At 45.8% G+C, this 27,643-nt stretch overlaps 1 protein-coding gene across 1 annotated transcript in view; it reads right to left on the reverse strand.

The window, feature by feature from the left end:
• Positions 1 to 916: 916 nt before the first annotated feature.
• Positions 917 to 27,643, reverse strand: part of notch1a (notch receptor 1a) — a 38,585-nt gene continuing 11,858 nt past the window's right edge. The window contains 35 exon segments of the mRNA XM_034096150.1: positions 917 to 3,281; positions 4,673 to 4,770; positions 4,869 to 5,016; positions 5,896 to 6,194; positions 6,276 to 6,438; positions 6,521 to 6,605; positions 6,712 to 6,925; positions 7,400 to 7,545; positions 7,855 to 8,295; positions 8,749 to 9,320; positions 10,031 to 10,143; positions 10,220 to 10,477; positions 10,566 to 10,698; positions 11,014 to 11,198; positions 11,308 to 11,461; positions 12,144 to 12,345; positions 12,432 to 12,660; positions 12,745 to 12,897; positions 13,020 to 13,139; positions 13,688 to 13,801; positions 13,887 to 14,032; positions 14,384 to 14,576; positions 17,607 to 17,717; positions 17,917 to 18,150; positions 18,235 to 18,348; positions 18,884 to 18,997; positions 19,120 to 19,305; positions 19,781 to 19,936; positions 20,219 to 20,452; positions 20,548 to 20,670; positions 25,407 to 25,458; positions 25,460 to 25,495; positions 25,497 to 25,574; positions 25,577 to 25,749; positions 25,987 to 26,249. Of these exon segments, the coding sequence (XP_033952041.1) occupies positions 2,100 to 3,281; positions 4,673 to 4,770; positions 4,869 to 5,016; positions 5,896 to 6,194; positions 6,276 to 6,438; positions 6,521 to 6,605; positions 6,712 to 6,925; positions 7,400 to 7,545; positions 7,855 to 8,295; positions 8,749 to 9,320; positions 10,031 to 10,143; positions 10,220 to 10,477; positions 10,566 to 10,698; positions 11,014 to 11,198; positions 11,308 to 11,461; positions 12,144 to 12,345; positions 12,432 to 12,660; positions 12,745 to 12,897; positions 13,020 to 13,139; positions 13,688 to 13,801; positions 13,887 to 14,032; positions 14,384 to 14,576; positions 17,607 to 17,717; positions 17,917 to 18,150; positions 18,235 to 18,348; positions 18,884 to 18,997; positions 19,120 to 19,305; positions 19,781 to 19,936; positions 20,219 to 20,452; positions 20,548 to 20,670; positions 25,407 to 25,458; positions 25,460 to 25,495; positions 25,497 to 25,574; positions 25,577 to 25,749; positions 25,987 to 26,249 (7,222 nt within the window). The 3' untranslated portion in view covers positions 917 to 2,099.

The raw sequence follows: 27,643 nt of genomic DNA on the forward strand, positions 1-27,643 counted from the left end.
AGTAGTCATTTTGCAGATTGGTCCATGTCAGAATAATATATATGATATGTTTTATAATGATTGATCATTAAAGTGTTCTCAAAGCCGGTAAAGGAGCAGCTAGTTTGAATGATTTTGTAGACTGCAGGGTAGCTGGTGGATTTACTCCAGGTGGAACTAAAGTCTGATTTAACACTTGATTATATTTCACATCATCCAAATCTGTAAAGTAACTAAAGGTACATGTAGTGGAGTAAAAGTATACTATTTACCTCTGAATTGTAGCTAAGTAGAAGTAAAAAGTAGCATAACATTGAAATACTGAAGTAAAGCACAATTATCACAGTGGTGTCACTTCCTGTGGTAATGTGAGACTGTCGCCACCAGAGGGCGCCAGACTCCAAGGCTCGCTGTATAAAGTGTGTTCAGCTCAGATACCTCTGGGGAGGGGGGGGGCTACAGTCAGCTATAGTCAGCTCAGATACCCAACAGGAGGGGTGGGGCTACAGTCAGCTCAGATACCTCTGGGGAGGGGGGCTACAGTCAGCTCAGATACCCCACAGGAGGGGGGGGGGGCTACAGTCAGCTCAGATACCTCTGGGGATGGGGGGGCTACAGTCAGCTCAGATACCTCGGGGGAGGGGGGGGCTACAGTCAGCTCAGATACCTCTGGGGATGGGGGGGCTACAGTCAGCTCAGATACCTCGGGGGAGGGGGGGGCTAGTCAGCTCAGATACCTCGGGGGAGGGGGGGGCTACAGTCAGCTCAGATACCTCGGGGGAGGGGGGGGCTACAGTCAGCTCAGATACCTCGGGGGAGGGGGGGGGCTACAGTCAGCTCAGATACCTCGGGGGAGGGGGGGGGGCTACAGTCAGCCACATAGTGCAGCAAAGAGAGACTAAACAGGAAATGAAGCCATATTTTAAAGCTTAACAGCAACTTTTATTGAATCAAGACCATTTTTACAAACATTTTTAAATCAGGAAATACTTCTTTGCAAACTACAACTTTGCATGAACATCGATTTTGAATTACATCTTTTCTTAAAAACATCTTTCGTATCTCTGAATGAGTTTATAAAACGTGACATCTAGACACCTTAAACCACACAAAGTGCAGGTGGTGTGTTCAAACACACAAACAAAGGTCCCCATTTCTTTCACAAACTATGTTCTTCACTTCGAAGACGTTTTTCTTTTCAAGAAATCTCACAAATATGTTGCTTTTCTTAGGAAAAACTCAATCACACTGGCACTATTTTAAACTGTGGCAAATGTAACATGTTCTACGACAGGTCTGCCATTGAACACTTTACAGGTTAACCATGGTAACCATTATCACTGGTTTGAAATACAATATGAAATAAAGAAACGCTCCTCGCATCATACATTATTACAAATCAATTACTCAGCACCCGCCAACACCATAACGTCATCGAAAATAGGCTCAGGTTGATTAAGATGCATTGTTAACTCTTTTCGAAAAAGCATCTCTCAACTCATAAGGGATATTGTTCTGTGCTTTAAGGTCTCTGTTACCTTGGTTACTCTGTGAGAGCGAGCAACATCATGAAAGGCCACACTTTAAATATATATTTTATCATCCAACGCGGACTCAGTGATAAGACTTAGTGAAATGTAGTTCAGTAACATAACCTGTGTCATTTCAAAACACCAAGTAGGTTAAAATATAATTAATTAATACTGAACATTTTAAAATAATCTATAGAAAGTTGGGAGAAAAATCTGTACAAACATAAAGCAATGCAAATCCCAAAAAATAAAACATTTGTGAAGACAAAGATAAAAATAGATCCAGTGAACAAAGCAACACGAGACACAAATAAATAGCCAGTGTACGGAGTCTTTTTTTCTTATGATATACACTCCTTTTAAAACAGTTTCTAATCTTCCCATACATAACAAATACAAATACAAATAAAAAAGCATAAATATAAAAGCATCTTCTTTATATTTAAAAAAGAAGCACATAAATAAATACAACATTTCTAAAACTGTTCTTATCGTTAGTATAAAAACTGATAATAAAAAAGGTCTTTAGGTTTGTCACTCTTTCTGTATTTCTTTGAATTTTTTCCCACTGTCCATTTTTAAAAGTCTCTACTTAAACTGCTCCGGGATCAGGTTCATCTGCGAATGGATACTCGTGGGTGGGCTCGAGATGCCTTCCGACCAATCAGACATGTTGGAATGTGGGGACGAGCTAGACCATTGGTCGGGGGAGCCGGGGGAAGGGGTGAGGAAGGGGTGATCGGGCACCTGCAGCTGGTGGTTGGGGGTGTGGTCCATGGGGCCAGAGTAGCTGTGTTGGGAGGGGGGGGTGAGGAACTGAGTGCCGAGGATCTGGGTCTCCTGCGGCATGACGGTGAGGATGGGCATGGAGCGCCCGTCGTTCAGATCCACGCTGGGGAAGCTCTGGTTGAGCCCCCCCGTGGTGGAGCTGGAGTTCTGGTGCTGGAGCTGCCGCGAGTGCTGCTGCTGCTGCTGCATCACCAGGTGGCTGGTCTGCATGTTCTGGTAGCCCATGATCTGAGACAGCGTGGCCGTGCTGACCCCGTGCAGAGCCCCCATCATGTTGTGGGAGATGGGCTGGCTGTAGCCCCCCTGCTGGCCCACACCCGGGTGCATCCTTGAGATCCAGTCGCACTGACCTCCCCCTCTGCCCTGACTGTTGGGGCTGGAGACGGGCATGTGGGAGAGACGTGGGGGGTCGAAAGACATGCAGCTCATATCTTTACCCATCATCTGGCCCATGTGATCCCCATTGCCTTGGAGGTGATTTAGAGACATGGGAGGCGACTGCTGGAAGGGGGATGTCATGGGAGGGGAAGCTACGTCGGAGAGGTATCCGTGAGGAGACTCGAGAGAATCGACTGGGGAGAGGACGCCGGTCGAATCGAGCAGATTCCCCTTTCCATCCAGCGACTTCTTCTTCTTCATCCTGTTATCTTTACCTCCATCTTTCCCTCCTTTCCCGGCACTCAGTTTCCGGACCTTCTTTACAGAGAGGTTGGGTTTGAGGTTGCTGAGATAGTCATTGGGGGAGCAGAGGGGGGGGGAGAGGCTGGAGGTGCTCAGGGGCCCGCTGTGGAGCCCGGGGCTCCGGACCACGTTGTACTCGTCCAGCAGGCGCACGATGTCGTGGTGCATGCGCTCCTGGGCGATGTCTCGGGGCAGCTGGTCCAGGTGGTCCGTGATCTCGCGGTTGGCGAAATGTTCCAGGAGAACTTTAGCTGTCTCGAAGCTTCCTTCACGGGCGGCAAGGAAGGTAGGCGTCTCCTCCTGTAACGAGAACAACAAAATAACGGTTAAACGAACAATATTTCATTCTCTGACACGAGGAGTCTCTCAATGAAAACAACTACAAAGGATGGAGTTTGATGGCGGCACAGAGTTGGGGATCATGGGAGTTTGTGGGATCAGCTTCTTCTAACTCATGGCGCTTTTCCACTGCAGGACCTAGTATGGCTTAGTACGGTATGGGTAGGCCTTGGTAGGCCAGGCTCACTTTATGCTGCGTTTCCATCACAGTTTAGTAAAAGGGGTAGTAACTATAGTAACGCAGTGTAGGCGGGGCGGTCGGCTGTTTAGCGGGCGGTGCGACGCTGCATTAAACTGCCGTGACGTCATCTTCAATGAGAACCGCAAAAACAACATCAGCCGTTAGCTCTTAGCCCTCAGAGCTCACAGCTCCTCAGATCTGCTCAGAGACTAGACACAAGCTAAACGAGTACAAACCACAGCCTGCCTGTGTCATGGAGAATACAGTCGCTGCTTTATTTATGTCTGTAGGCCGTTGTTGTGAGTGTGGACGGTCAGAGCATATACTGCGTTAGCTTAGCCTGATCAATCCAAGCTCCATTCAGTAAAAGTCTGTCTGCAGACTTGTCAAAGCATTAATCCATGTTTTTACTAACCGGTATCAGTGTGTTGTTACTTCGGCATCATTTAGAAACGTGCATTACAATGAAATCACGGTCAAATGTGTTCATCTTGTTGTAGTTGTCGCCCCTGGCCAGCGATTCTCTCTGACCATTCAGCAGTCGAGTGTTTACGTCACTAGTTTAGCATATTCAGCCCGGTTGTTGGCCCGGTAAGAACCTCGTTTTTGGAGGGCGAGAAAAAGGTGAGAAAGTAGCCCTGGGCCGGAACTAGCCCTAGTGGAAAAGCAACACAAAGCTTAAACCGTGCTACGTGCAGCAGTGGGAAAGCGCCATAAGATTACTGTTAGCCAGATTCTCTGCAGAGCCATATCCTCCAAAACAAATACATCAGGGGGTAAGCACTGAATAAAGCTGTTCATGTGGAAAACGTGATCAGTCCAGAAAGGCAGATGCTTTCTCAGCTTGGTTCTCTGATGAGTTAAGATACAGATGTTTTGATGACCTTCGTCCGGTTCACATATACAGTTAAAACAACAAAGATCCAGGAAGAATATGGTTCGAATGTGGCCTGAACCTGAATAAAAGTAAATGTATGATGTTTTCTGGTTTACAAAAACAGCAAAGAAGCACATAATGCCATTGCAAGCGACCAAATGAAATTTTAAATTATTTTTTGTTTAAAATCCTTGGAATAATTTGGGATAATGAATAACTCATAAAGAGGTCTGTTTTGATTTTTTAAATGTTAACCTTTTGAAAAAAGATATGAACTACTGTGACTTCACACACCTTGTTGTCCTGCATGTCTTTGTTGGCTCCGTTCTTCAGCAGCACCATGGCGGCCTCCACGTTGTTCACCGCCGCGGCCCAGTGCAGAGCAGACTTTCCTGCAGAGAGAGGAGGAAGGTGAGGGACGAGCATACTGGGAGGCCTCTTTATGAACGGTGCAGAGGATTATATGATGGTAGCATCTTAGTTAGCGTACCAGAGTCGTCGGTGGCGTTAGCGTCGGCGTGGCAGTTGATAAGCTCCTCCACCATCCCCTCCACAGCCAATCGCGCGGCGAGGATCAGCGGTGTTGTTCCGTCGTGCATGCGGGCGTCAAGATCAGTGGCGCGGTTTCGGATTAAAATCTGCAAAGACACACGGGTGTTTAGCTCAATGCTGGAAAGTGTTAAACAAGCACAACCAAAAACACGAGCAACTCAGAGATGGAACTCGGTCACAAACCGCTCGCTCGCTTGCTTTGTTCTCTGTGTGTTTTAAAGGTCTTCTGTTTTTATGTGTAAGCACTATTTGCATAAACAAATACAGTTTATTATTGTTATTATTATGATTAAAAGCAATCTATTCAATACTATATCTGATAAAGTAACCCTCTTCTGTAGATTCATACGCATGTCTTTTATTTGGCTCTTCATGCATTGTTGTCATTATTTTAATGTTTTATTATATTTTAGAATTATAATTATTCATGTTTTATGACCTTCAATTTATTTAGTGTTTTAAAAAGTTATAAGAAGTGTTGACGAAAAGTTTACTGTTTTTTGTTGGTTTTTATGTGAAAGCACTTTTAGTTTATTAGGTTCTTTTTTTTATTGAAATTGGAATCTATTCAATACTATATCCGTATATCTGTGGGAATTCATATGCATGTATGCAGGTGAAGGAGAGCATACACAGCCTTAACTTTTTAATAGTTGTATTAACTAATGATTGACATCAGAGATGCAAAATATCATCCCCGTGTTTTTTTGATATTGTAAACTATATTTAAATAATGTGCGGGCATGTATGGATGTGTGAGCATGTTTAATGTGTATATGTTTATAGAGATAATATATTTATTCGTTTTATGTGGAAATGCACTGCGAGGATTGCTTTTTTAAATTTCGTTGTACCTGGTGCGATGACAATAAAGGAATTATATTCTATACATGTGTTAATGGTAGCATCCAACATGTATTACAGTCTCAACTGAAAAGACCCAGCAGGTTGAGAGGACTCCTCACCTGGAAGACTCCCTGAGCGTCCGCAGCCACGGCGGCGTGCAGCGGGGTGCGTCCCATGTTGTCCTGGACGTTAGCGTCGGCGCTGGACTCCAGCAGGCGCTTGGCAGCATCGGAGCGGGCGTAGCGAGCGGCCAGGTGGAGGGCCGTCTCCCCGGTGCGATCCGTCTGGTTGTGGAGGTTGGCGCCTTGGTAAATAAAGTCGGAGATGATTTCCGCCGAGGGATCCTCTTCCTCTTCGCTGTTGCCCGTCTCCAGCCCCCCGCCGCTGCAGGAGGCGATCATCAGGGGGGTGAAGCCGTCTGCACGCCGGGAGAAGGGATTACAATCAGCTCACAGTCACAGCTCGTCAGAACCTTTTCTCCAACAGCAGCTGTACAAACCTGGTCCTCTGACGTTCACATCCATGCAGTCGTGTTCGACCTCTCCCTGAGGAGGAGTCGGCGCTATGGAGGCAGTGCGCAGGTCAGCTGCATCGAGATGCTGCTGTGTCCACTTCCTGTGATCTGTACGGTCGCTCAGGTCCAGCATGGCCTGCTCCTCCAACTGAGAGACACAGATCACCACAGCGTGAGCAAAGCATGCAGAGCAATGTGTGAGTGACTCAGAGACAAGGCGCTCTCCTCACCCTGAAGCGCCGGCACTCCGGATCCTCGTCGTCCCATTCGTTTTGATTGTCATCCATAAGATTGATGTCAGAGTTTTTCATCGGCCTGTTGAACAGAGGACGAGGTTAGACTAGATGCTTTCAATCACATAGAAAAGGTGGAGACAATGCCGAGCGCAGGCAGACGTGATCCGTTCTCAAAGCGTCCGTACCTCAGCCCAACAGAGTCCTCTCCCAGAGGCTCTCTGCGCTTCTTTTTGGTGGGCTCTGAAGCCTTGAAGCCTTCAGGGAACCAGAGCTGGCCGTGCTCGCGTCGCCTCTTACGAGACACCAGAACACCGAGGCACACGAACCCCAGAGCGGCCAGGCCCAGGAAGACCACGTACATGGGGTAGAGCTCTGAGCCGGAGGGGGCCGGTCTCACACCTGGAGGGACACATCTGATATGACTTCGGCCTCTTTACTGCTGCTGCTAAGGCGCCTGCATTCCCTACGGTGATCAACGAAGGCTCACCTTAACTTATCTTAACTTGGTGACCACTTTTAACAGGCTGAGATGGAAGAAGTACTTAGTACCTTTATTTAACACTGTTAAAGGTACTCTGTGAAATAAATATATTTAATACAAAAACTTAATTCTAAATAAATTGCTTGTGTATAAATGATAATGTATTCCTCAAAATCTCTCAAAAGGTTGTAATATAAAAGCTTGGCTAGTTCAACTTTGTAAATATTTCTCTCTGAAGTGCACTGAAGTGCAGAAAAGAAAAAACTCAACTAAAGTCAAAGTCAATTTCGCATTTAGAACAAAAGTTGATTAAAGGTATTGAGTTACATTGCCCCCCCACGGATTACACGTTAAGATATAGATATTTGTACAGAAAGGCTTTGGAGACTCACTGGTGACCGCCTCGATGTAGGGGACGTTCAGGTTCCCGCTGGTGGCCAGCGCTCCGAGGAACGCCGCTACATCTGTGGCGCTCTGGAAGCATTCACTGGACTGCTGGTAACACTGGCGGTTATCGATCTCCAGGTACACAATCGACCTGCAGCGGGGGGACATATTAACACACATATTAATACAGCTCAGTGAAACAAAGAAATAGAATATAAGATGAAAATGTTAAATAAAATCTAAATATCATTAAAAGAATAATATAGATTATTATTATTTGTATTTGAATCTTGCGTCCTCTATAACATTGTGGATTTCTGTGTGGAGGTTTTAAAAAAGCCCAGTGGGTTTTTTCTGTCTCTTCCTGGACGTCATGTCTTAATTGTTCAAAAAGACGATAAACTGACACTAGTCTGCTAATAAAACCAACGAAGAAGAAGTGACTTCTCCGTGGTCCTACCCTTTGATCTGCACAGGGTCCAGCTCTCTGCGTCTGCGGGGGCTGACCATGGCGGACACGCTCTCCTGGACCTGACCCAGGACGGAGGCGGGCCTGGCGGCCCACTCCGGCCAGCCGTCCGTGGAGCGCTTCAGCACGTTGTGTTTCACCAGGTCCTGCTCGTTCCCGTAGTACGGGAAGATCATGGGTTCTCCTCTGGCGTCACGGCGGAACACCACGTTGGTGTGGAGCACGCTGCTGATCTCTCTGAGGAACGTTGAGGAGCGGTTCTTCAGCTGCTCGGGGGGGATGTGGACCACCAGGACCAGGTGCCCGTCTGCCAGCTTCTCCGGCATGTTCTCTGCACAGTCCAGCCCGTCCCACTCACACTCAGCGTTGTTGCAGCCCTGGTCGCAGTGGCCGTCAGCATAGTGGTCCTTACAGTACTGGTCGTACAGCGGGCTGCAGAACACAAGCAGCTTTGGTTAGCGTTAAATCAAGGCATGTCTTTCACTTCGACATTCATTATTTTAACTTTGTATTCTTATTTGTTCGTATTATGTTTGTTTAAATACGTAATATTTAATGAATTACTTGGGGATACACTGAACTAAATAACAGTAAATGTGATGATGGCAGAAACATGAATGATAACAACACGTTCTTGATCTCGTAAATAAAATAATTATGCTATCAGTGAAACTCATTGATCACTCTTTGTGTGTTTTGTTCCTTTTTGGGAAATACAAACAATTAAACTGCGAGTACAGAGAGGTGGTATGTACGCAATTATTACTATTTATAATTATTATAACACCAATACCGGTTTATCACAGCACCCCTACCGACAAATACCTGACACATCCCAAACGTAGTTGCTTGGCAAACATTCCTTTCTCTTCACAGCACACTCACTTGCAGGTCCCCTCCTGCCCCTGGCAGTCGAAGCCGTCGTACAGACACCCCGGGCTGTTGCACTGAGCGTCACACTTCCCATCGTTGAAGTAGCGCCAGCACTGCAGCGCGGCCGAACAGTTCTGCCACGGGTCGTCGAAGTTCAGCGAGCAGTCCCCCCCGTCCCAGCCGCAGGCGTGGTTGTTGCACAGCGAGTTGCAGATGTGGTTCCCGGCCCACTCGTCACACTGAGGAATCTCGCAGCTCACCTCCACCTCCGGCGGGGGGATGATGTCCCGGCCGAAGCCCCCCACGAAGGAGTAGTCCAGGATGTGGCACAGCAGGCCGTTGAAGTTGATCGGGCAGCTGCACTTGAAGAAGGGCGCGTCAGGGGTGGTCTGGCACGTGCCGCCGTTGTAGCAGGGGTTGGAGATGCAGAGGCTGTCGGTGGGGGTCTGGCACTCGGGCCCGGTGAAGGTGGGGGGGCAGAGGCAGCGGGGGCCCAGGTGGCCCGACACACAGGTCCCGCCATTTCTGCAATTCAGACCCCCGCAGGAGCGAGAGTCGTACTCACAGGAAGAGCCGGTGAAGCCCTGAGGACAGACGGGGGACAGGTGAGCATTGAGCTACAAAACATTCATGTTGGTTTTTATGTTTTACATACTTTTATAAAATCTGTTTTGAATAACTGTGTTGTTTTTTATTTCCTGTCTTCAGCAGCATGTTATATTATGAAAAGTGCTAAATTAATATAAAGTTCAGTGTTGGACAGGCTCAAAACTGTTTTATTGCTTTGCTTGTCTTTTTGATTATCACTTTGTTATGAAAGTGGACAACCTGAGACAAGAAAAGGGTGGATGTCACTAATATAATAACATATGAACAACAGGTGAATATAACAACAGGTGAATATAACAACAGGTGAATATAACAACAGGTGAATACTTACAGGTGAATACTTACAGGTGAATACTTACAGGTGAATACTTACAGGTGAATACTTACAGGTGAATACTTACAGGTGAATACTTACAGGTGAATACTAACAACAGGTGAATACTTACAGGTGAATACTTACAGGTGAATACTTACAGGTGAATACTAACAACAGGTGAATACTAACAGGTGAAACCATGAGGAGTGTTTTATATAACTTTTATTTGACTTCTTAATATCAGTGTTTTCTATGCGTTAATGATTTGACTGTCTTGAACATCACTTAATAAAAGCGCAATCAAATCAATACAAGTGTATAATATTACTCCTTGAGGTACATCTGTAAAGTGCATTGAGGTGTACTCACAGGAGGACATTTGCAGATGAAGCCGTGAGGTGTGTTACTGGCAACAGCACAAGACCCTCCATTTTTGCAGGGTCTTCCTTTACAGCCGTCAAACACTTTGTCACAGCGCTGACCTGGAGAGCAGAACACATGTTTAACACCTGGTGCACACCACTCCCCCACCGGGTCCTGCTGCAGTTCCCTTCATACCTGTGTATCCCGTGCGGCACTCGCAGCGGTAGCTGTTGGTGAGCTGGACGCAGTTGTAGGAGCCCTGGGGGTCGCAGGGGTCCGACAGACACTCGTTGACGTCGCCTTCGCAGCGCTCTCCTACGTATCCCGCTGGACACACACACTGATAGCCTCCGATGCGGTCCACACACTTCCCGTTGTTGAAGCACTTTGGCTCGTTGGTCAGGGGGTCGCTGGAGGGGGTGCAGTCGTCCAGATTCATCTCACAGTGCACGCCTACCGGAGAGAGGGAGGGAGGAATGAAATGGTATTTTGGGGACTTGTTGCCGATGCATGCCGGTGGATGAGCGGTGCAGCTGGGTACCTTGTGTTCCTCGGGGGCACGAGCACTTGTACGTGTTGATCAGGTCGATGCACGTGCCTCCGTTCTGACAGGGCTGCGACTGACACTCATTGATCTCTTTGGAGCAGTTCACACCATGATACCCAGGAAGACACTGAGGGAAATAAGACCATTATAGGAAATGTTTTTCAGGGTTCCTAAACTTCTTCTAGTCAAATTCCAGCATTGAAGCACCTTCCAGCTGGGATGATATCGTGCACGCATTTAACTCATTATTTCACTTTTTATCAAATATAATCAGATGTTATAATAATGCTATAAACAGTGTTTGGAGCATTGCTCGGATATTAGAGATCCCCTCATGCAGGATCAAAGCAATACGAATCTATCCAATGGTCTCAATGGTCCGATTACCTCATCTAGAGATTATTGTTATTATTGATTTAGTCCTGGTCTCGTTTGAACTCACCTCGCAGCTGTAGCCTCCCAGGTAGTCGGTGCACGCCGCTCCGTTCTGGCAGGGGTTGGGGGAGCACTCGTCCACCTGCTCCTGGCAGTAGCTCCCGGTGTACCCGGCCTGGCAGCGGCAGTAGTGAGTGTTTCCAGCATCCAGACACTGGCCTGAGTTCCTGCACAGGTGAGCAACCTCCACCCCTGAAAACAGACAGGAAGGAGTTACAGAAGAGACACATCTCACACCAAACTTGTAGATATAAAAAGCTTTATCACGAGAGGGATCATAACTCCAGGCAGGTCATCTTACCTTGCTGTTTGGCTGCGACCTCACAGGACACACTGGGAATGTCACAGTAGAGACCGGTCCACCCAGTCTGACACTGGCAGGTGTACGAGGCCCCCTGCTGCCAGCATGTTCCTCCGTTTTTACAGGGGGACGAATCACACCAGCGCACCAGATTCTAAGGAGATAGTATAGTAGTTGGGTCTCTGAGAGGAAGCCCCTTCTAGGGATGCCAGCGATTATTCGATTATTCGAATATTCGCTACAGTCTCCATAATCGAATATTATTTTTAAAAATCGATTTTATTTATATATATATTTTTTTAATGTTTTTTTTTTTTTTTCTGGCTTAGTTTCAACCAAAATATATATAAATATATATATGCTAATAATAATAATCGGTAATCGATTATTATTCGCCAGGGCTGCCGAATAATCGATTTTGATCATGGTCAGTTTCTGGCAACCCTAGCCCCTTCCCAGAGGTTCAGTTGCAACGTTGAACACTCAAAGGCTAAAAGGAAGCACCCACACAGTGGTGGCCAACACGTAATCATCTGTGTTTGACAATGAAAATGGTGAAATCGAGATGAGTCCTTTCTGTCCTGAAGATCTGTGTGGCAGCTTTTTACTTGAGTGTTCAAAGATGATAACAACTAAACAATATTTCCGAAAACAAAAATGACTGCGAGCTTTAACTCTGTCCTAGTTTCTTTTGCTTTTTTTATCCATTCCATCGCATCTTGTTTTTTTCTTTCTGTAGGCATGTTTGTTTGTATGCTTGTATGAAATGTTTTAAAATTGAAAAGTCTCTTTGAGTATTAAAAAGCACTACAAAAAGCTATTATTGTGATTCTCACCTGACAGTTGATCCCTGTGTAGCCGTGAGGACAGGTGCACTTGTATGTGCCGTAGCTGTCCAGGCAGGACCCCCCGTTGAGGCACGGCTTGGAGTCACACTCGTTGATGTCATACTGGCAGTAGCTGCTGGTGAACCCGGGCAGACACAGGCAGGTGAACGCATTGATGCCGTCCACACAGGTGCCCCCGTTGAAGCAGGAGCTGAAGAGACACAGGACGACATGTTAAACCCTCATAAGACATGCTGGTGAAATAAGTAGAGAGAATATTTGTGAAGAGCGAGCTACCTGTCGGTGCAGTCGTTGGTGTTGATCTCACAGTTGATGCCGCTGAAGCCCGGCCGGCAGGTGCAGGTGTAGCTGTTCACGCAGTCGGTGCAGTTCGCCCCGTTCCTACAGGGGTTACTCTCACACTCGTTGATGTCCTGCTCACATCGGCCGCCACGAAACCCGGGCAGACAGGTGCAGGTGAAAGAGTTGATACTGTCGCGGCACAGACCTCCGTTACTGCAGGGGTCTGGAACACAGAGAGGGGGTACAATAAATAACCACTCTGTCGTCTTCAGGGTGAGAGACTTGAGAGCTTGCATCTGCTCCTTACTTGGCTTGCAGTCGTCAGTGTCGGTCTCACACCTCTGGCCGGTGTAACCTGGCTGGCACTTGCACTGGTAGCCCCCCATGGTGTTGTGGCACAGAGCACCGTTGCGGCACGGGCTCTTCACACATTCGTTGATATCTATCTCACATGTTTGACCTTAATAGGATGGAAACGAGAGTTTAAAAACAAGTAGCCAAATTGAAGATGTAAAAACCATAGGACAACAACGAGACTTTGTCCACTTCTTATACACATCTGAAGGCAGAAATGATAGATACCTTGCCATCCTTCGGGGCAGATGCAGGAGAAGCTTTGGTAATCTTCAGACTCTTTACAAACACCCCCGTTTTTACAGGGTCTGGGGCTGCAGGGCGCCAGCAGGGTCTCACAGTTGTCACCTGTTAGCAGGGGGAACACATCAGGGATGGCAGGGCGCTGGATATATGGAGCAACTGCCTCATGCTTCAATATTTAAAAGCCGTAGAATAAGTGAATAAAAGTCCCTGAAAAAGATTACAGGAGGAGTGACATACATTTCTAAAATCCCATTTTCTATCCCACTTCCTTATCCATTTCCATGACAACGTAGCCAAACAGGAAGGGCCTTCCTGCTTCCTGCTATTGTGTGATCGCAGACAGGAAACAGGACGTGGCGGAAGTGGGAATAGGGCCTGGAGTAGGCACCAGTGATCCGGCTTATATTAGCCGTTGTGGCATGTTATTCTACAACACACACACACACACACACACACACACACACACACACACACACACACACACACACACACACACACACACACACACAGACACACACACACAGAAACAGACCTCACTGTGTGTGTGGTGTTTTCTCAAACAACACAATGATAAGCGTTCTGCGTAGAAGCCGGAAGACAGCTCAGTAAGTCAACCTGTAGTGGGAAGGATGAGCGGCCACATGTCGTACCGGTGTAGGGCAGCAGACAGTTGCACTTGTATCCGGCCACGTCGTCGATGCAGGAGCCCTGGTTCAGGCAGGGGTTGGAGGCACACTCGTTGATGTTCGTCTGGCAGTTGGGTCCTACAGATCAGAGAGCACACTTAGCTGTCGGCTCACAGGAGACACACGAGGTGAAGCAATGGTGAGAGGATGAGTGGTGACTGACCAGTGAAGCCCGCCCTGCAGGTGCAGTGGTACCCGCTGGTCATGTCCTTGCAGGTCCCCCCGTTCATGCACGGGTTGGACTCACACTCGTTGTTGTTGATGTCACAGTTGGGCCCGCTCCAGCCAGAGTCACAGGTACATCTGTAGCTGTGATGCCAAGGACATATCAGGTCAGCCGTGTTGCTTTGTTAGGGTCACTTTAAGCTGCTTATACATCTGTTAAGGAACAGTGTACAAAGAGATACTTCTCCTCCTGCCTGTCGTGATATGTAATCCATCCAGAGTGTTAGAGATAACGGTCATGGAGAAGGACAACTGGAGAATGCTGTACGCTATAATTTAATGCTAGCTTAGACGTGTAATATTAAATGTTACTTAAAGACGCTGTACTGCTATAGTACATTGTTGATGAATTACGGTTAATATTTCTAGAATGATGGAAGTTATGAACGTCCGGGGTAATACGTCGTGTCCTAATGAGATGCGCTCGGTGCTCACCCGTTGACGAGGTCCTGGCAGTGCCCATGGATGCAGGGGTTGCTGCCACACTCGTCCACCTGGGACAGGCAGGTGGGGTCGTTGTAGCCCTCCGGACACAGGCAGGTGAAGCGGTTGGTGCCGTCCACACACGTGCCCCCGTTGTGACACGGGTTAATGGCACACTCGTCGATGTTGATGTTGCACATCGATCCTGAAAGACAAAGAGACACGTGAAATATCCACTGTGATCATCATGGAGCTGCACAGCTTTAAGTAAACCTCTGTGAGCCTTGCTCAGAGCCCGGTGCGCTGACACACACCGGGCTCTGCTTCGGTGTCTGCTGGCGCAAACAAACAATAAGAACATAAGTTGCAATAGTAGGTCAAAAATATAGCGATCGTAAAAAGAAAATACATTTTAAGTAACTATTAAGCATTAAAAAAGAATTAAAACAAGTATTTACATCACTGTAAATAAGAAACTTAAAACACTTAGTATAATGAATATATGACCAAACTGCAGTGTATTATATTTGGAAAAGGAGGTTGTTTGTGTGCTCTCCCCGACCAAATGAGACACCACAGACCGTGGAGGCTTTTAAAAAAGGCCTCAAAACCCATCTCTTCAAAAGAGCCTTTGCCTAGACCTTTTTATCACCCTTTTATTTATTTTATTTTTTTATATTGCTTTTTTATTAATTCTACCGTGTTGTGTAATGTTTATTTATACTGTTCATGCTCACTACTTGTAGCACTTCGGGATTTGAATTCAAATATGAAGTGCTTTATAAATGGAACCCATTATTATTATTATTATTATTATTATTATTATTATTTTTTTTTCTCATGTGGGCTTTTCTTTTTTATCATTGCTTGCCTTTTTTTGCCTGCCATGCCACTCTTACTGAAAGACAGAAGATGTCCCCGCTGTGGGTCTACTAAAGAATTTCTGTTTTGGAGAAATGTGTGCAGAAATGTGCAAAACATCCTTAGAGATGAACAGCTGCTCGCTGAGTCTCGTTTGCACAGTAAAGACTTTCTAAGCATTAAACAGGCAGACGCTGGGGCCGCTCCAGTGCGCCTCTGTCCTCGCGGCCCCTGGAGGCCCTTTGCCTCGCTCCCATTGATCAAATGGGGCCCTGTTGAATAGGCAGAAGGAGGATTTCAGCTGGATCTGAGGGGGGGGGGGTGGGGGGGGTGCCTGCCAGGAGGTGAGGAGGAGGAGGTGGGGGGGGGGCTGTAGCTACTATCCCTATTCACACACATAGCACCCCCCATCCAGGGAGAGCTAACCTCACCCAGGGCTGTTTACAGGGGACAGAAGGCCAGGGCCATTTCACAGACGACAGAATAACAATTAAACCCCCCCCCCCTCTCTGATCCCCTCACCCACCCTGCTCTTCATCAATCAGGAGGGGAGGGCCCAACTGCCTGATCTGCACTCACAATGGTCCTCTGTCCCTCTCCGTCCCGCCATGCCCTCCACACTCACCCAGTCAGCACACAAAGGTGGAGGAGGAGGAGGAGGAGGAGGAGGAGGAGGAGGAGGAGGAGGAGGAGGAGGAGGAGGAGGAGGAGGAGGAGGAGGAGGAGGAGGAGGAGGAGCATGCACACTTGTTCCTGCTCCCCTCATGTTATTTCTCTTCATTCTGTTATTACATGTTTATTCTTATTTTATTTTATATTTTTCATTATTTTATCTTTTATCTTTATCATCAAAGGTCAATTTTATTTTAGATTTACTCAAGTACTGTACTTAAGTACAATTTTTAGATACTTGTACTACTTGAGTATTTCAATTTGTTTCCAACTCCAGCTAATCCCTGTTAATCCTTACAGTTCAGAATGCACAGTGGTGTAAAGTAACTAAGTACTTTTATGGTACTTGTACTTTACTTCAGTATTTCAATGTTTTGCAACTTTGTACTTCTTCTCCACTACAGTTCAGAGGTACATGGTGTACTTCTTCTCCACTGCAGTTCAGAGGTACATGGTGTACTTCTTCTCCACTACAGTTCAGAGGTACATGGTGTACTTCTTCTCCACTACAGTTCAGAGGTACATGGTGTACTTCTTCTCCACTGCAGTTCAGAGGTACATGGTGTACTTCTACTCCACTACAGTTCAGAGGTACATGGTGTACTTCTACTCCACTACAGTTCAGAGGTACATGGTGTACTTCTACTCCACTACAGTTCAGAGGTACATGGTGTACTTCTACTCCACTACAGTTCAGAGGTACATGGTGTACTTCTTCTCCACTGCAGTTCAGAGGTACATGGTGTACTTCTACTCCACTACAGTTCAGAGGTACATGGTGTACTTCTTCTCCACTACAGTTCAGAGGTACATGGTGTACTTCTTCTCCACTACAGTTCAGAGGTACATGGTGTACTTCTTCTCCACTGCAGTTCAGAGGTACATGGTGTACTTCTTCTCCACTGCAGTTCAGAGGTACATGGTGTACTTCTTCTCCACTGCAGTTCAGAGGTACATGGTGTACTTCTACTCCACTACATGTATGTAATCCCTTTAGTTACTTCACAGATGTGGATGAATGATGTGAAATCTAACCAAGTGTTGAATCAGACTTTAGTTCCACCTGGAGTAAATCCACCAGCTACCCTGCAGTCTACAAAGTACTTCAGACTAGCTGCACCTTCACCAGCTTTGAGAACACTTTCATGATCAATCATTATAAAACATATCATATATATTATTCTGAAATGGACCAATCTGCACAACGACTACTTTCACTGTCTTTCACTATATTTAGATGAGAATACTTTTCTACTTGAGCAACATTTTGATTGCAGGACTGTTACTTGTAACAGAGTATTCCTACTCTCTGGTACTTCTACTTAAGTAGAAGATCTGAGTACTTCTCCCCCTGAGGTGAATTAAGTGTTGCTTCACTCTGAGATAGGAGTTGGACTTGCAGTGCTGTTACACACTGCTAAACTTCAGACATGTGATTAAAGGCCAAGCGCTCTTCCTTTTAAAGTATCACCTTACTCCAGGCTCCACGGCAGAACCTTTTCAGATGGCACACAAAGTGAGCGCTTTGTGTGTGTGCGTTGTTTTGTGTGTGTATCAGGTATGGGACTGTGTTCCTTTCTCTCCAACCCAGGATATCTGACACCATTGTTTCGCAGCAGTGGACCCGCCAGACACCTGTCCTACCTGCCCCTCCCAAAGCTCAGGGGCCACCCCCCCATCTGTACCTCCTTCCAGTGCTCACCTGTGTAGCCCGGCTCGCATGCACACTCGTAGCCGTTGATTTTGTCGATGCAGCGGCCGTAGTCGCAGGGTTTGCTCTTACAGTCGTCCAGGTTCACCTCACAGTGGAAACCTGGAGATTTGAAATGAAGTTAGCAAATTATATTAGGGAACATCTCATCGCAATAGTCTGTTGAATTAAAAAAGCCCAATGACTTATTTGCATAACTAGCATATATACACTTCCTCTTTCGCCTTAACCCCCCCCCCCCCCCCCTCAGCCCTTTGTATATTTCTCTGTTTCTGTTTGTGGCCCTGTTCTAAAGTCTTGCCTGCGGTTCCTTGGGGACAGGCACAGATATACGTGTTCTCCCGGTCCTGGCAGGTGCCTCCGTTCCTGCAGGGCTGGCTCAGACACTCGTTGATGTTGGTCTCACACAGGCGGCCGGTGTAGCCCGGGCGGCAGTAGCAGGTGAAGGAGGCCAGGCCGTCCTTACAGGTGCCGTAGTGGCAGGGGTCCGAGTAACACTCGTTGATGTCCGTCTCACAGTGCTGCCCTGTGTAACCTGCACACGAGAGGAAGGGGTGTTTATTTGGAGAGGAATTAAAACGAAATGCAAGACGTTTCAGAAGAAAGACAGTTTGTTTACCTTCAGCACATTCGCAGGTGTACTTGTTGGGACCGTCAGTACATTTAGCTCCGTTCTTGCAGGGGGTGCTGGCACACTCGTCGATGTCCACCTGACAAAGACTCCCTGAAAAACCTGCAAATGCATTGAGGGAAACACAGGATTAAGCTTCGGGTATTTGCTTGAATGCCTGCAATTAAAAGTTATATTGTGTATGTCATGGCTAGAAGCGAATTAGCATCTGAAGTAGGAATGCAGGTCCAAACAAACCATCCATAACCCCCCCCCCCCCCCCCCCTCCTTGGCTCTTACTGTGCAGGGAAATCTTTCTTTCAAACCCAAACACAATGGCCTCCAGCTCACCGGCCATATTCCCTGCCCCCAACGTTGGCGCTAAGCTCTGACACAAACCCGCCAAAAATGCTAATGTTTCTGCAACCCGGCCCAATGTGTCCTGTTCACCGAAACACTTTCACTTACATTATTAGAGGAAATAAATCATTCACATTTGATCTGTGGCGTGCTATACTCATTTACAGCTGAGTTCATACTTTACCATTTAATAGCCACGTATATTGTCTGAACAAAAAGGGGTGAAAAGAGACCTGATGGATCCCAAAACTTACTCCATTAACTTCCTCATCTTTCAATTTCCCTCACTATTTCTCACCTTTGGCGCACTCGCAGTGGAAGGAGTTGATCTTGTCCACACACTTGCCGTTGTTGAGACAAGGTTGGCTCCCACACTCATCTGTGTTGACGTGGCAGAACACACCCTCGTATCCTGAATTCACACACATGAGTTATTAGTTATTAGACAAATCCCAGGAGTTAGAAAATGCAATATTATGGAGATCCACGCATTATCTCCCCACGTTCCCTTCCCATATAACTCCATGCTGTCACCTGGCATGCAGATGCAGTGGAAGCCTCCGATCTGGTCCAGGCAGGTGGCATCGTTGTGGCAGGGGTTAGACATGCACTCATTGACGTCCATCTCACAGCGAGGGCCCTCGTATCCCTGGAGACACTTGCACTGGAACGAGCCTTTGGTGTTGAGGCAGCGCCCGCCATGCTCGCAGGGGTTGGCGCCTAACACAAGAGATACAGGTTGTCATGCACATGTGGTCATTTATGCAAATATAACTGGGTATAACAGTATTTTTAAGATAAGATACCATACATTTTATTGATCCTAATTTGGGATTTTTTTTGTCAAGCTCCATGTAAACAAGACATTGCACTCAATGTGAAGAAGGAGTACAACATAAACAAACATAAGCATCAAATATTAACACCTCAAAATACAAATAAAAACAGAACTTTAAGAAGATATACAGTACACCAGAAGAGTGTCATATATACATATAAAGGGCCAATTACAGATAGCAAAATAAATATATTAACATGGAGTTTGCAAAAAATACCATATTCAATTAAATACACTACATTCAGATGGACGCATTATGATTTTTGGATGTACAAATGTGTGATGCGAGTTCTCTGAAGGGGATTTGTTGAGTGATTGCAGAAAGCAGGAATGTTTTAGTTCAGTTTCGTCACTTACCGAGGGAGCACTCGTCGATGTCCAGGTTGCAGGCGGAGCCGGTGTACCCGGGGGGGCAGGTGCAGATGGCCTTGCCGTTGACGGGGTTGGTGTCACAGTTGGAGCCTTTCTGACACGGGTTGCTGATGCAGGCGTCATCGAGGTGGCACAGCAAACCTGAAGGCATCACAAGATAGGACTGAATCCAACCGTGTCTTTGTATTTTATCACTTTGTTACAGGAATACTTCACACACAAGAGGAGGATAAATCGGACTTTCACCCTTACCTTAGTAAAGTAATAGATTCCTCTCACATTCCTCTACTGTGAATGAAGGATTTTCAGATTCTTTATTCACCATAGAGGCATTTCTTATAGAATTCAATGAGAGTAGTTGTGGTTGAAATAAAGTGTTGTCCTGCAGGTAGAGTATGTGTGGGAAAGCCAATGTAGACGTACCTGTGCGACCATGAGGACACTCGCAGAAGAAGGAGGCCACACGATCGTGGCAGGTGGCGCCATGGTAACAGGCGGCGCTGGCGCAGTCGTCGATGTTTTCGCTGCAGTCGTCGCCCGTCCAGCCGTTGACGCAGACGCAGTGGTAGCTGCCGTGAGTATCGTGGCACGTCCCTCCATTCTGGCAAGCGTTGGGCATCAACTCACACTCATCCACGTTTTCTGTGCAGTATTGACCTGCAAGAGTTCACAAAATCGAGAGGAACGGTTACAAATGTGTTCTTTACAGGGTTGACCTTGAAGTTGTATTTATTCCTAAAGCAAAACGTCACCTGTGTAATGAGGAGGGCACTGGCAGTTGTAGGTGTTCACACCGTCCACACACATGCCGCCATTCTGGCAGTTGTGGCCCGGACAGTCGTCGATGTTATGCTCACAGTGCGGACCATTGAAGCCTGAAGAGAGAGACAAGAGGAGTGGTGAAAAACTGTGGAGGATTCATAAAAAGATGAGGCAACATTAGTAAAGATAAGGCCTCTTTTTCCTCTCGATATCGCTGTGAACTTAAAGACAGATAACGTTCAGCTCTCTGCAGGCCGTCGTGCAGCTCCGCTCTCTCAATGCATTCCTGCACGGACCCCCGCGAGACACACAGCGTAGGTTCAACTTTAACACACAATATCTCTCGGTCATCTGCATATACACACAACTCATTCTGTGCACTGTGCTGCATAACTGCCACATCAAATCTTTCTGAGAAATAGAAATGTGGCTGGTTTTCTACCTTGCTAATGTACCTAAAGATCTCAATAAAAGCGATACAAGCATTTTAAAGGGTTATTATACACAAAATGCTGTTCATAATAACACACATAATGGAGAAGATACATTTAGCTAAAAGTGTGATTGTTGTAAACATTAAGGATAAATGTCTCATTGTTGGACCTCCCTCTGTTTTATGCATTATGAACTCTACCTTTTATTTAAAGTGGACCTATCATGCTATATTTGAAACATATATTGTAGAGCCATACCTATATAAAACATGTCTGTGAGGTTTTTTTTTCAAAATACCAAACAGATCACCCGTTGTAGCCATGTCTCATACTGCTCATACCCCTCTGTTGAAGCCCTGTTAGAGAAATGCAGATTTTGGGTCTTTAGCTTGAAAAAAAGAAATAAGAGGAGGCGGAGCTAATGCCTGATCAGAATTCTACCGGAGATAAAGTTAGATTCGGTTGTGATATTTCGCCATCCTGTTTAAACCACGTCAAGGATTATTTTCTGAAACAGTATGGAGCTCAAATGCTTTTTTTCCTTGCAGGTTTATCACAAGGTGAGTTCCTTTTATTATTTCCTGCTTTTTAAACACATTTGCTCTCAAGTACAGGTTAGCTCTGAGTGTTAGCGAGGCTTGCTAATGTAAACAAAGACGTCCAAAACACGTCAGGCATTGTTTCTGATAGCAACTTTCTGTGGGTCCGCTGCCGATTTGACGTCAGATCGGATGGAATCTGTATCCGCTCGTTGTACCCCTGTTTTTAAAAGATTTGGGTACGGAGGAAAAGAGAGAGGGTTGTATTTTCTGACGCTGCGTGAGTTCCCCGACGCACCGGGGACACATGTTTATGTATAAAAGACATCACAACGTGCATTTTGCATGATAGGTCCCCTTTATTTATCTTTCTTAAATTTTACTGATTGTGCTTTATTGTCCAAGTCCTCAACCATGTTTGAGAAAATGCTTCGTACAAAGTGTTCTTCTGACAGCAGTCACCACAGTAGCTCAAAATGAACCAAAGTTGTACACAACACTGCAGTGGCTTTAAGGTGCCAACACAATGAAGAGACGCCACCCAGACCGGGGCTGCATCTAGCTGGAAAACAAGATAGGGCGTGTTTATCTATATGTTTATGTGTGTACCCCTGGTGTTGTTGGACATTATCAGAAGGAAACGTCTGTACGACTGCATCCTGCCAGGGGAGGCTGGCAGTGAGGGGGTGGGGGGGGGGGGAAGCAGGGACCACTTGTCCACTCAATCAGATTTTACTATAACAACAAGCTGTTTTTTTTGGTCGACTGATGTAATAGGAAAAAAAAAAGTGTTTGTGCTGCTGCTGCACGAGCCATACAGTATGCAACTCCATATGTCAACAAAAAAAGGTTGTTCTGATTGTTTACTCATGCGCTGCAACCTACATGTATTTAAACGTTACCCTAAGGAGCTGTTTTTGAGAATGCAAGCGTTCAAATCAAGTGGATCAGGCATATAATGAGGTGCTTTCACACCGGATTACTTTTCCCAGGACTAGTTCAGATAGTTCCTGGGATTTTGCGTTCACACCTAAAAAATCTGGAACTAGAACTTAGTTCTCGGGAACCTTTTCAATCCCTGCTAGAGAGGTGGTACTTTCCTGGGGAGGAAATGGTTCCAATTTCTGATTGGCTGGGCTAATTGCAAACCACACCCCGTAAACTCAGAAAAGTTTTGTGAAGCCGCCATTTCATTTGCTCGCATTGGCATTATTAGCACGAGCATTAGCCCAGTGAACCAACGGAGAGAGACTAACTTATGGCAACACAAAATAAAAACGTGGGAGCGGTGGAGTGATGAGGAGGTGTCGGCGCTACTGGCGATTTACCCGGGACTTTCGGGTGAAGATGTGTGTGTGTAGCCTCTTACAGTGCAGACACTTTCTGCTTGCTCTTGCCTCTGCTTACTTTTTTATGCTTTGTTTTTCTATTTTTCTTTTCTGAAAACTTCGAGCAGCGGCTCCTGGACATTAACCTATCACTGGGACTGTTATTCTTCGTAAATAGACGGAGGGTTTCAGCCATATTTCAATATTTTTACGACGACCTCAGTCTTACAGTAGCATATTTCTGTTCAAAAGAGGTAACCACAAAGCGATATTTAACTGAAAATACTAGGGAAATGTTTTACTCAGAATTTTTCTTCCACACTTGCCCCTGCTAACATCTCAGTAGATGAGCTAGTAGATCATTTTAATTCAAAAATTAAAATGTTATAGATGCCATTGCTCCAACTAAGGTAAAGGAAGTGACTGGGAAGAAAATATCCAGAAAGGCCATGACCGTGAGAGCAGAACGTAGGTGGCGAAAAACAATCTCCAGGTTCACTTTGAAATCTATAAAGAGAGACTTGGCCTTTATAATTTGGAATTGAAAAACGCACGACAGTCCTTTCTTCTCTGACATCATTACCAAAAACAAAAACAATGCACGTGCCTTGTTTGCTACCGTCGACAGACTAACTAACCCCCCAGTGTCAGTAGCCTCTGAATTCTATCCACCAGGGCGTGCAATGATTTTGCCTTCTTCACTGACAACATTCAGAAAATCAGACAACCAGTCAGTGCCTCTGCATCAGGTACAGCAAATGTGTTGTCCCTGTGTCCACCTGATAACAATTCAAGCACCATGACACAATTCCATCAGATTAATGATAAAAACCTAGAGGACATTATTCAACTTCTGAAATCCTCCTCCTGCTGCCTTGATATTATTCCAACAGGATTTTTCAAAGATGTTTTTCCTTGCATGGCCTCAGATCTACTTCATATAGTAAACAAATCTCTTCACTCAGGTATTTTTCCACAGGCCCTGAAAACTGCAGTCATTAAACCGCTCTTAAAAAGAATAATCTAGATGCTTCAGTAATGAACAATTACAGGCCCATATCAAACCTCCCATTTCTAGGTAAAATCATTGAAAAAGTTGTTTTTCAACAGTTGCGTAATTTCTTGCATTTAAATAACTGTTTCGATGTGTTCCAGTCAGGCTTTCGTCCAAACCACAGCACTGAGACTGCTCTTGTAAAGGTCTTTAATGACATCCACTTAAACACAGACAGTGGCAGAACTTCAGTGTTAGTATTATTAGATCTCAGTGCTGCGTTTGACACTGTTGACCACAGCATATTACTAGAACCGACTGGGTGGGGACTTTCGGAAACAGTTTCTAAATGGTTTTGAATCCTACTTAAAGGACAGAAAAAATGGTTAAATACACATTGGGGGGTACCTCAAGGCTCCATCTTGGGGCCTCTTCTCTTTAACATCACATGCTACCACTGGCTCAGATAATGAAGATAACAAAATAAGTTACCATAGCTATGCAGATGACACACACATTTACATAACCAGTTCACCAGGAGACTATGCGCCAATTCAAACCTGAGTAAATGCATTTGAACAAATCAATGATTGGATGTGTCAGAACTTTCTCCAATTAAACAAAGACAAAACTGAGGTAATGGTTTTTGTAGCCAAGGCAGAACGTATAAAAGTTAGCGCTGAGCTTCAGAGCTTTGTTTTGTTCAAAACAACAGATAAAGCCAGAAATCTAGGTGTAGTCATGGACTCTGACCTGAGTTTCAACAGTCACATTAACACTGTTACTAAATTAGCTTACTATCACCTAAAGAACATATCTAGGATTAAAAGACTAATGTCACAGCAGGATCTGGAGACACTTGTCCATGCTTTTATCTTTAGTAGACTCGACTACTGCAATGGTGTCTTCACAGGTCTCACTAAAAAAATCTATTAGGAAGCTGCAGCTGATTCAGAACGCCGCTGCTCGAGTCCTCACTAACACTAAGAAAGTGGATCACATCACTCCTGTTCTGAAGTCTTTACACTGGCTTCCTGTGTGTCAAAGAATAGATTTCTAAATACTGCTGCTGGTTTATAAAGCACTGAATGGTTTAGGCCCAAAATACATTTCTGACCTCCTGCTAAATTATGAACCATCCAGATCTCTCAGGTCTTCAGGGACTGGTCAGCTTTCTGTCCCCAGAGTCAGAACTAAACATGGAAAAGTAGCGTTCAGTTATTATGCTCCAAATATCTGGAACAAAACTCCCAGAAACCTGCAGGTCCGCTGCAACTCTGACTACTTTTAAATCCAGCAAGAAGACTTTTCTTTTTGCCGCTGCTTTTAATTGAACTATTCATATCTTAGACTGCACTGTAACTTTTATCCAAGTATTTTTCTTTTAATGTTATTTATTATCTTTTCTTTTTAATGACTGATTTTAAATGCCATTTTCTTAATGTCTTTCATTTTTTGGTAAAGCACTTGAATTGCCTTGTGTTGAAAGGTGCTATATAAATAAAACTTTCCTTGCCTGGAGTTTATATGAGAAAACAGCTGTTTGTGTGTTACCTGGAAGGCAGCTACAATCGTAGGTGGTGTCTCCCTCTGCACGGCAGGTGCCCTCCATTCTGGCAGGGGGAGGGGCTGCAGGGCATGTAGGGTGGTCTCACAGTGTTGGCCCCTGTACTCGAGAGGACAGCGGCAACTGTACGAGCCCACCTCGTTGACACACACGCCCCGCCATTGAAACAGGGGGAGGGGCTCTGGGCGCACTCGTTCACGTCTTGCTTGCAGGTTTGACCGTGGAAGGCGGGGGGGCAGGTGCAGATGTAGGTGGAGTCGAAGGCCGAGCACTGGCCCCCGTTTGCACATGGGTTGGACGCACAGGGGTTAGAGAGCAGGCAGGTTTTACCTTTAGAGCAAAACAAGAAGGAGTCATTCATCTTCACATTACTAATGATACACAACTGACAATAAGTGCAATCAACCATAGATAGATAGATAGAGATAGATAGATAGATAGATAGATAGACAGACAGACAGACAGACAGACAGACAGACAGACAGACAGACAGACAGACAGACAGACAGACAGACAGACAGACAGACAGACAGACAGACAGTTATTTATTGATTATTTCCCACACACCTGACCATCCAGGGGAGCACCTGCAGCGGAACACGGTGAGGGTGATGAGGTCACATGTCCCCCCGTTGCGGCAGGGGGAGCTCATGCAGGCGTGGTTGTTGGGGGTCAGGCACAGTTCATCGGTGAAACCCAGACGGCACACACAGCGGAAATCAAACCCGTTTCCATGTAACACTGCGCGACATTCCCCTCCTTCCTGCAGGGGGAGGGGCTGCAGGGGCTCGGGGTACTGGCAGCGGTTACCCACGTAGTCACTGGGACACCTGGGGGGGGGAGGAAAAACCAGCATCAGCACCAGAACTCCAGTCATTAGTCCGGTGTTTCTCAAAGTGGTGGGCGCAGAGGCATACAGGGGGGGGCAAGGAGACCAGGATGAAAAATGTTTTTAGTGAAAACGAAATCATAATTTGTCAAATTAATTGATTCAAAAATAATATGAGACAGTACAAATACGTCTGGGGTCTCAGTGTCTCATTCAAGCTCGGCTCTGTGGTGTGGTGTGTGTGTGTTGTGTGTGGTGTGTGTGTGTGTGTGTGTGTGTGTGTGTGTGTGTGTGTGTGTGTGTGGTGTGTGTGTGTGTGTGTGTGTGTGTGGGTGTGTGTGTGTGAAAACGAGCCATTTTGTGTGCGTGCGTGCACGAGCGAGAGAGAGAGAGAGAACGGCACCGGTACCGGATATCGTGTTTGTTAGCTTCTGGTGCTAGCGAGCTACGCTAACGGATATAAGGAGCTTTTTCAACAACAAGGTGGAGGGAGAATTCACCTGTCAGACTGAGAGGCTCAGGTGAAGTAAAGGACTCTCTCCAACGTTTTGGTCACGATTAATGTAAACAATTATTTCCAAGGCACACGTTTATATGATCATTATAGTTATAAAAAATTAAGAGAATAAATGAAAAACAAGTTTGAAATACTATATGTTTAAAAGGGGAGTGATTTGTAAAATATCCATAAAGAAAAAGTCAATCTGTTTACGGGGCATTGCTTCCCGGGGGGAGCATGCCCCCCGGACCCCCCTATGTTAGGTCCACTCCCCACTTATAAAATAGCACTTGACCCCTGCTTACACCTATATGCCGTGAGCTGATTATCGAGCCTAATTGTAACAGTCGCGGGTACACTGTGTATTTGCGTGGGGATTGTTGCAGTAGAAAGTTCCACTGTAGCGACCGGTACATTAATGGGAAACCCTAAATGTTTGCGCACCCTCTATGAAACGTCAAGCTACCCCCACAGCACCCCCAAAGAAATCTCTGGCACCGCCACTGAGCCTGCAACCCCCGTTTTGAAGAAATGTGCAGTGCCAAACAGGCTCATTGCAGCCACTAATGTGAGAGGACACACTTTTTTTGCCAAATGTCAGCATTTTCTTTCTTTTCATTTTTTTGCACAGATTGCAAGTGGCAAAGTATTATAACTTATTGTTCTAGCAAAGGGATTGCACAATTGTATAATGTATTTTTTTTTTTCTGACCACACAGACTTATGGAGCATTGTTTTATTATCACTGTTCTAGCAAAGGAATGCTCACGTTCATATTGATGTATTTTAATAAATGTTAACTTCGCCCATTACGTGACTATTTGTGTTGGGGGGGCCCGACTTTTTTTTTTCTCCAAAGGGGGGGCCTGACAGAAAAAGTTTGAGAACCACTGCAT

The sequence above is a fragment of the Pseudochaenichthys georgianus genome, chromosome 12 (assembly GCF_902827115.2).
Source record: "Pseudochaenichthys georgianus chromosome 12, fPseGeo1.2, whole genome shotgun sequence".
Lineage (NCBI taxonomy): Eukaryota > Metazoa > Chordata > Actinopteri > Perciformes > Channichthyidae > Pseudochaenichthys > Pseudochaenichthys georgianus.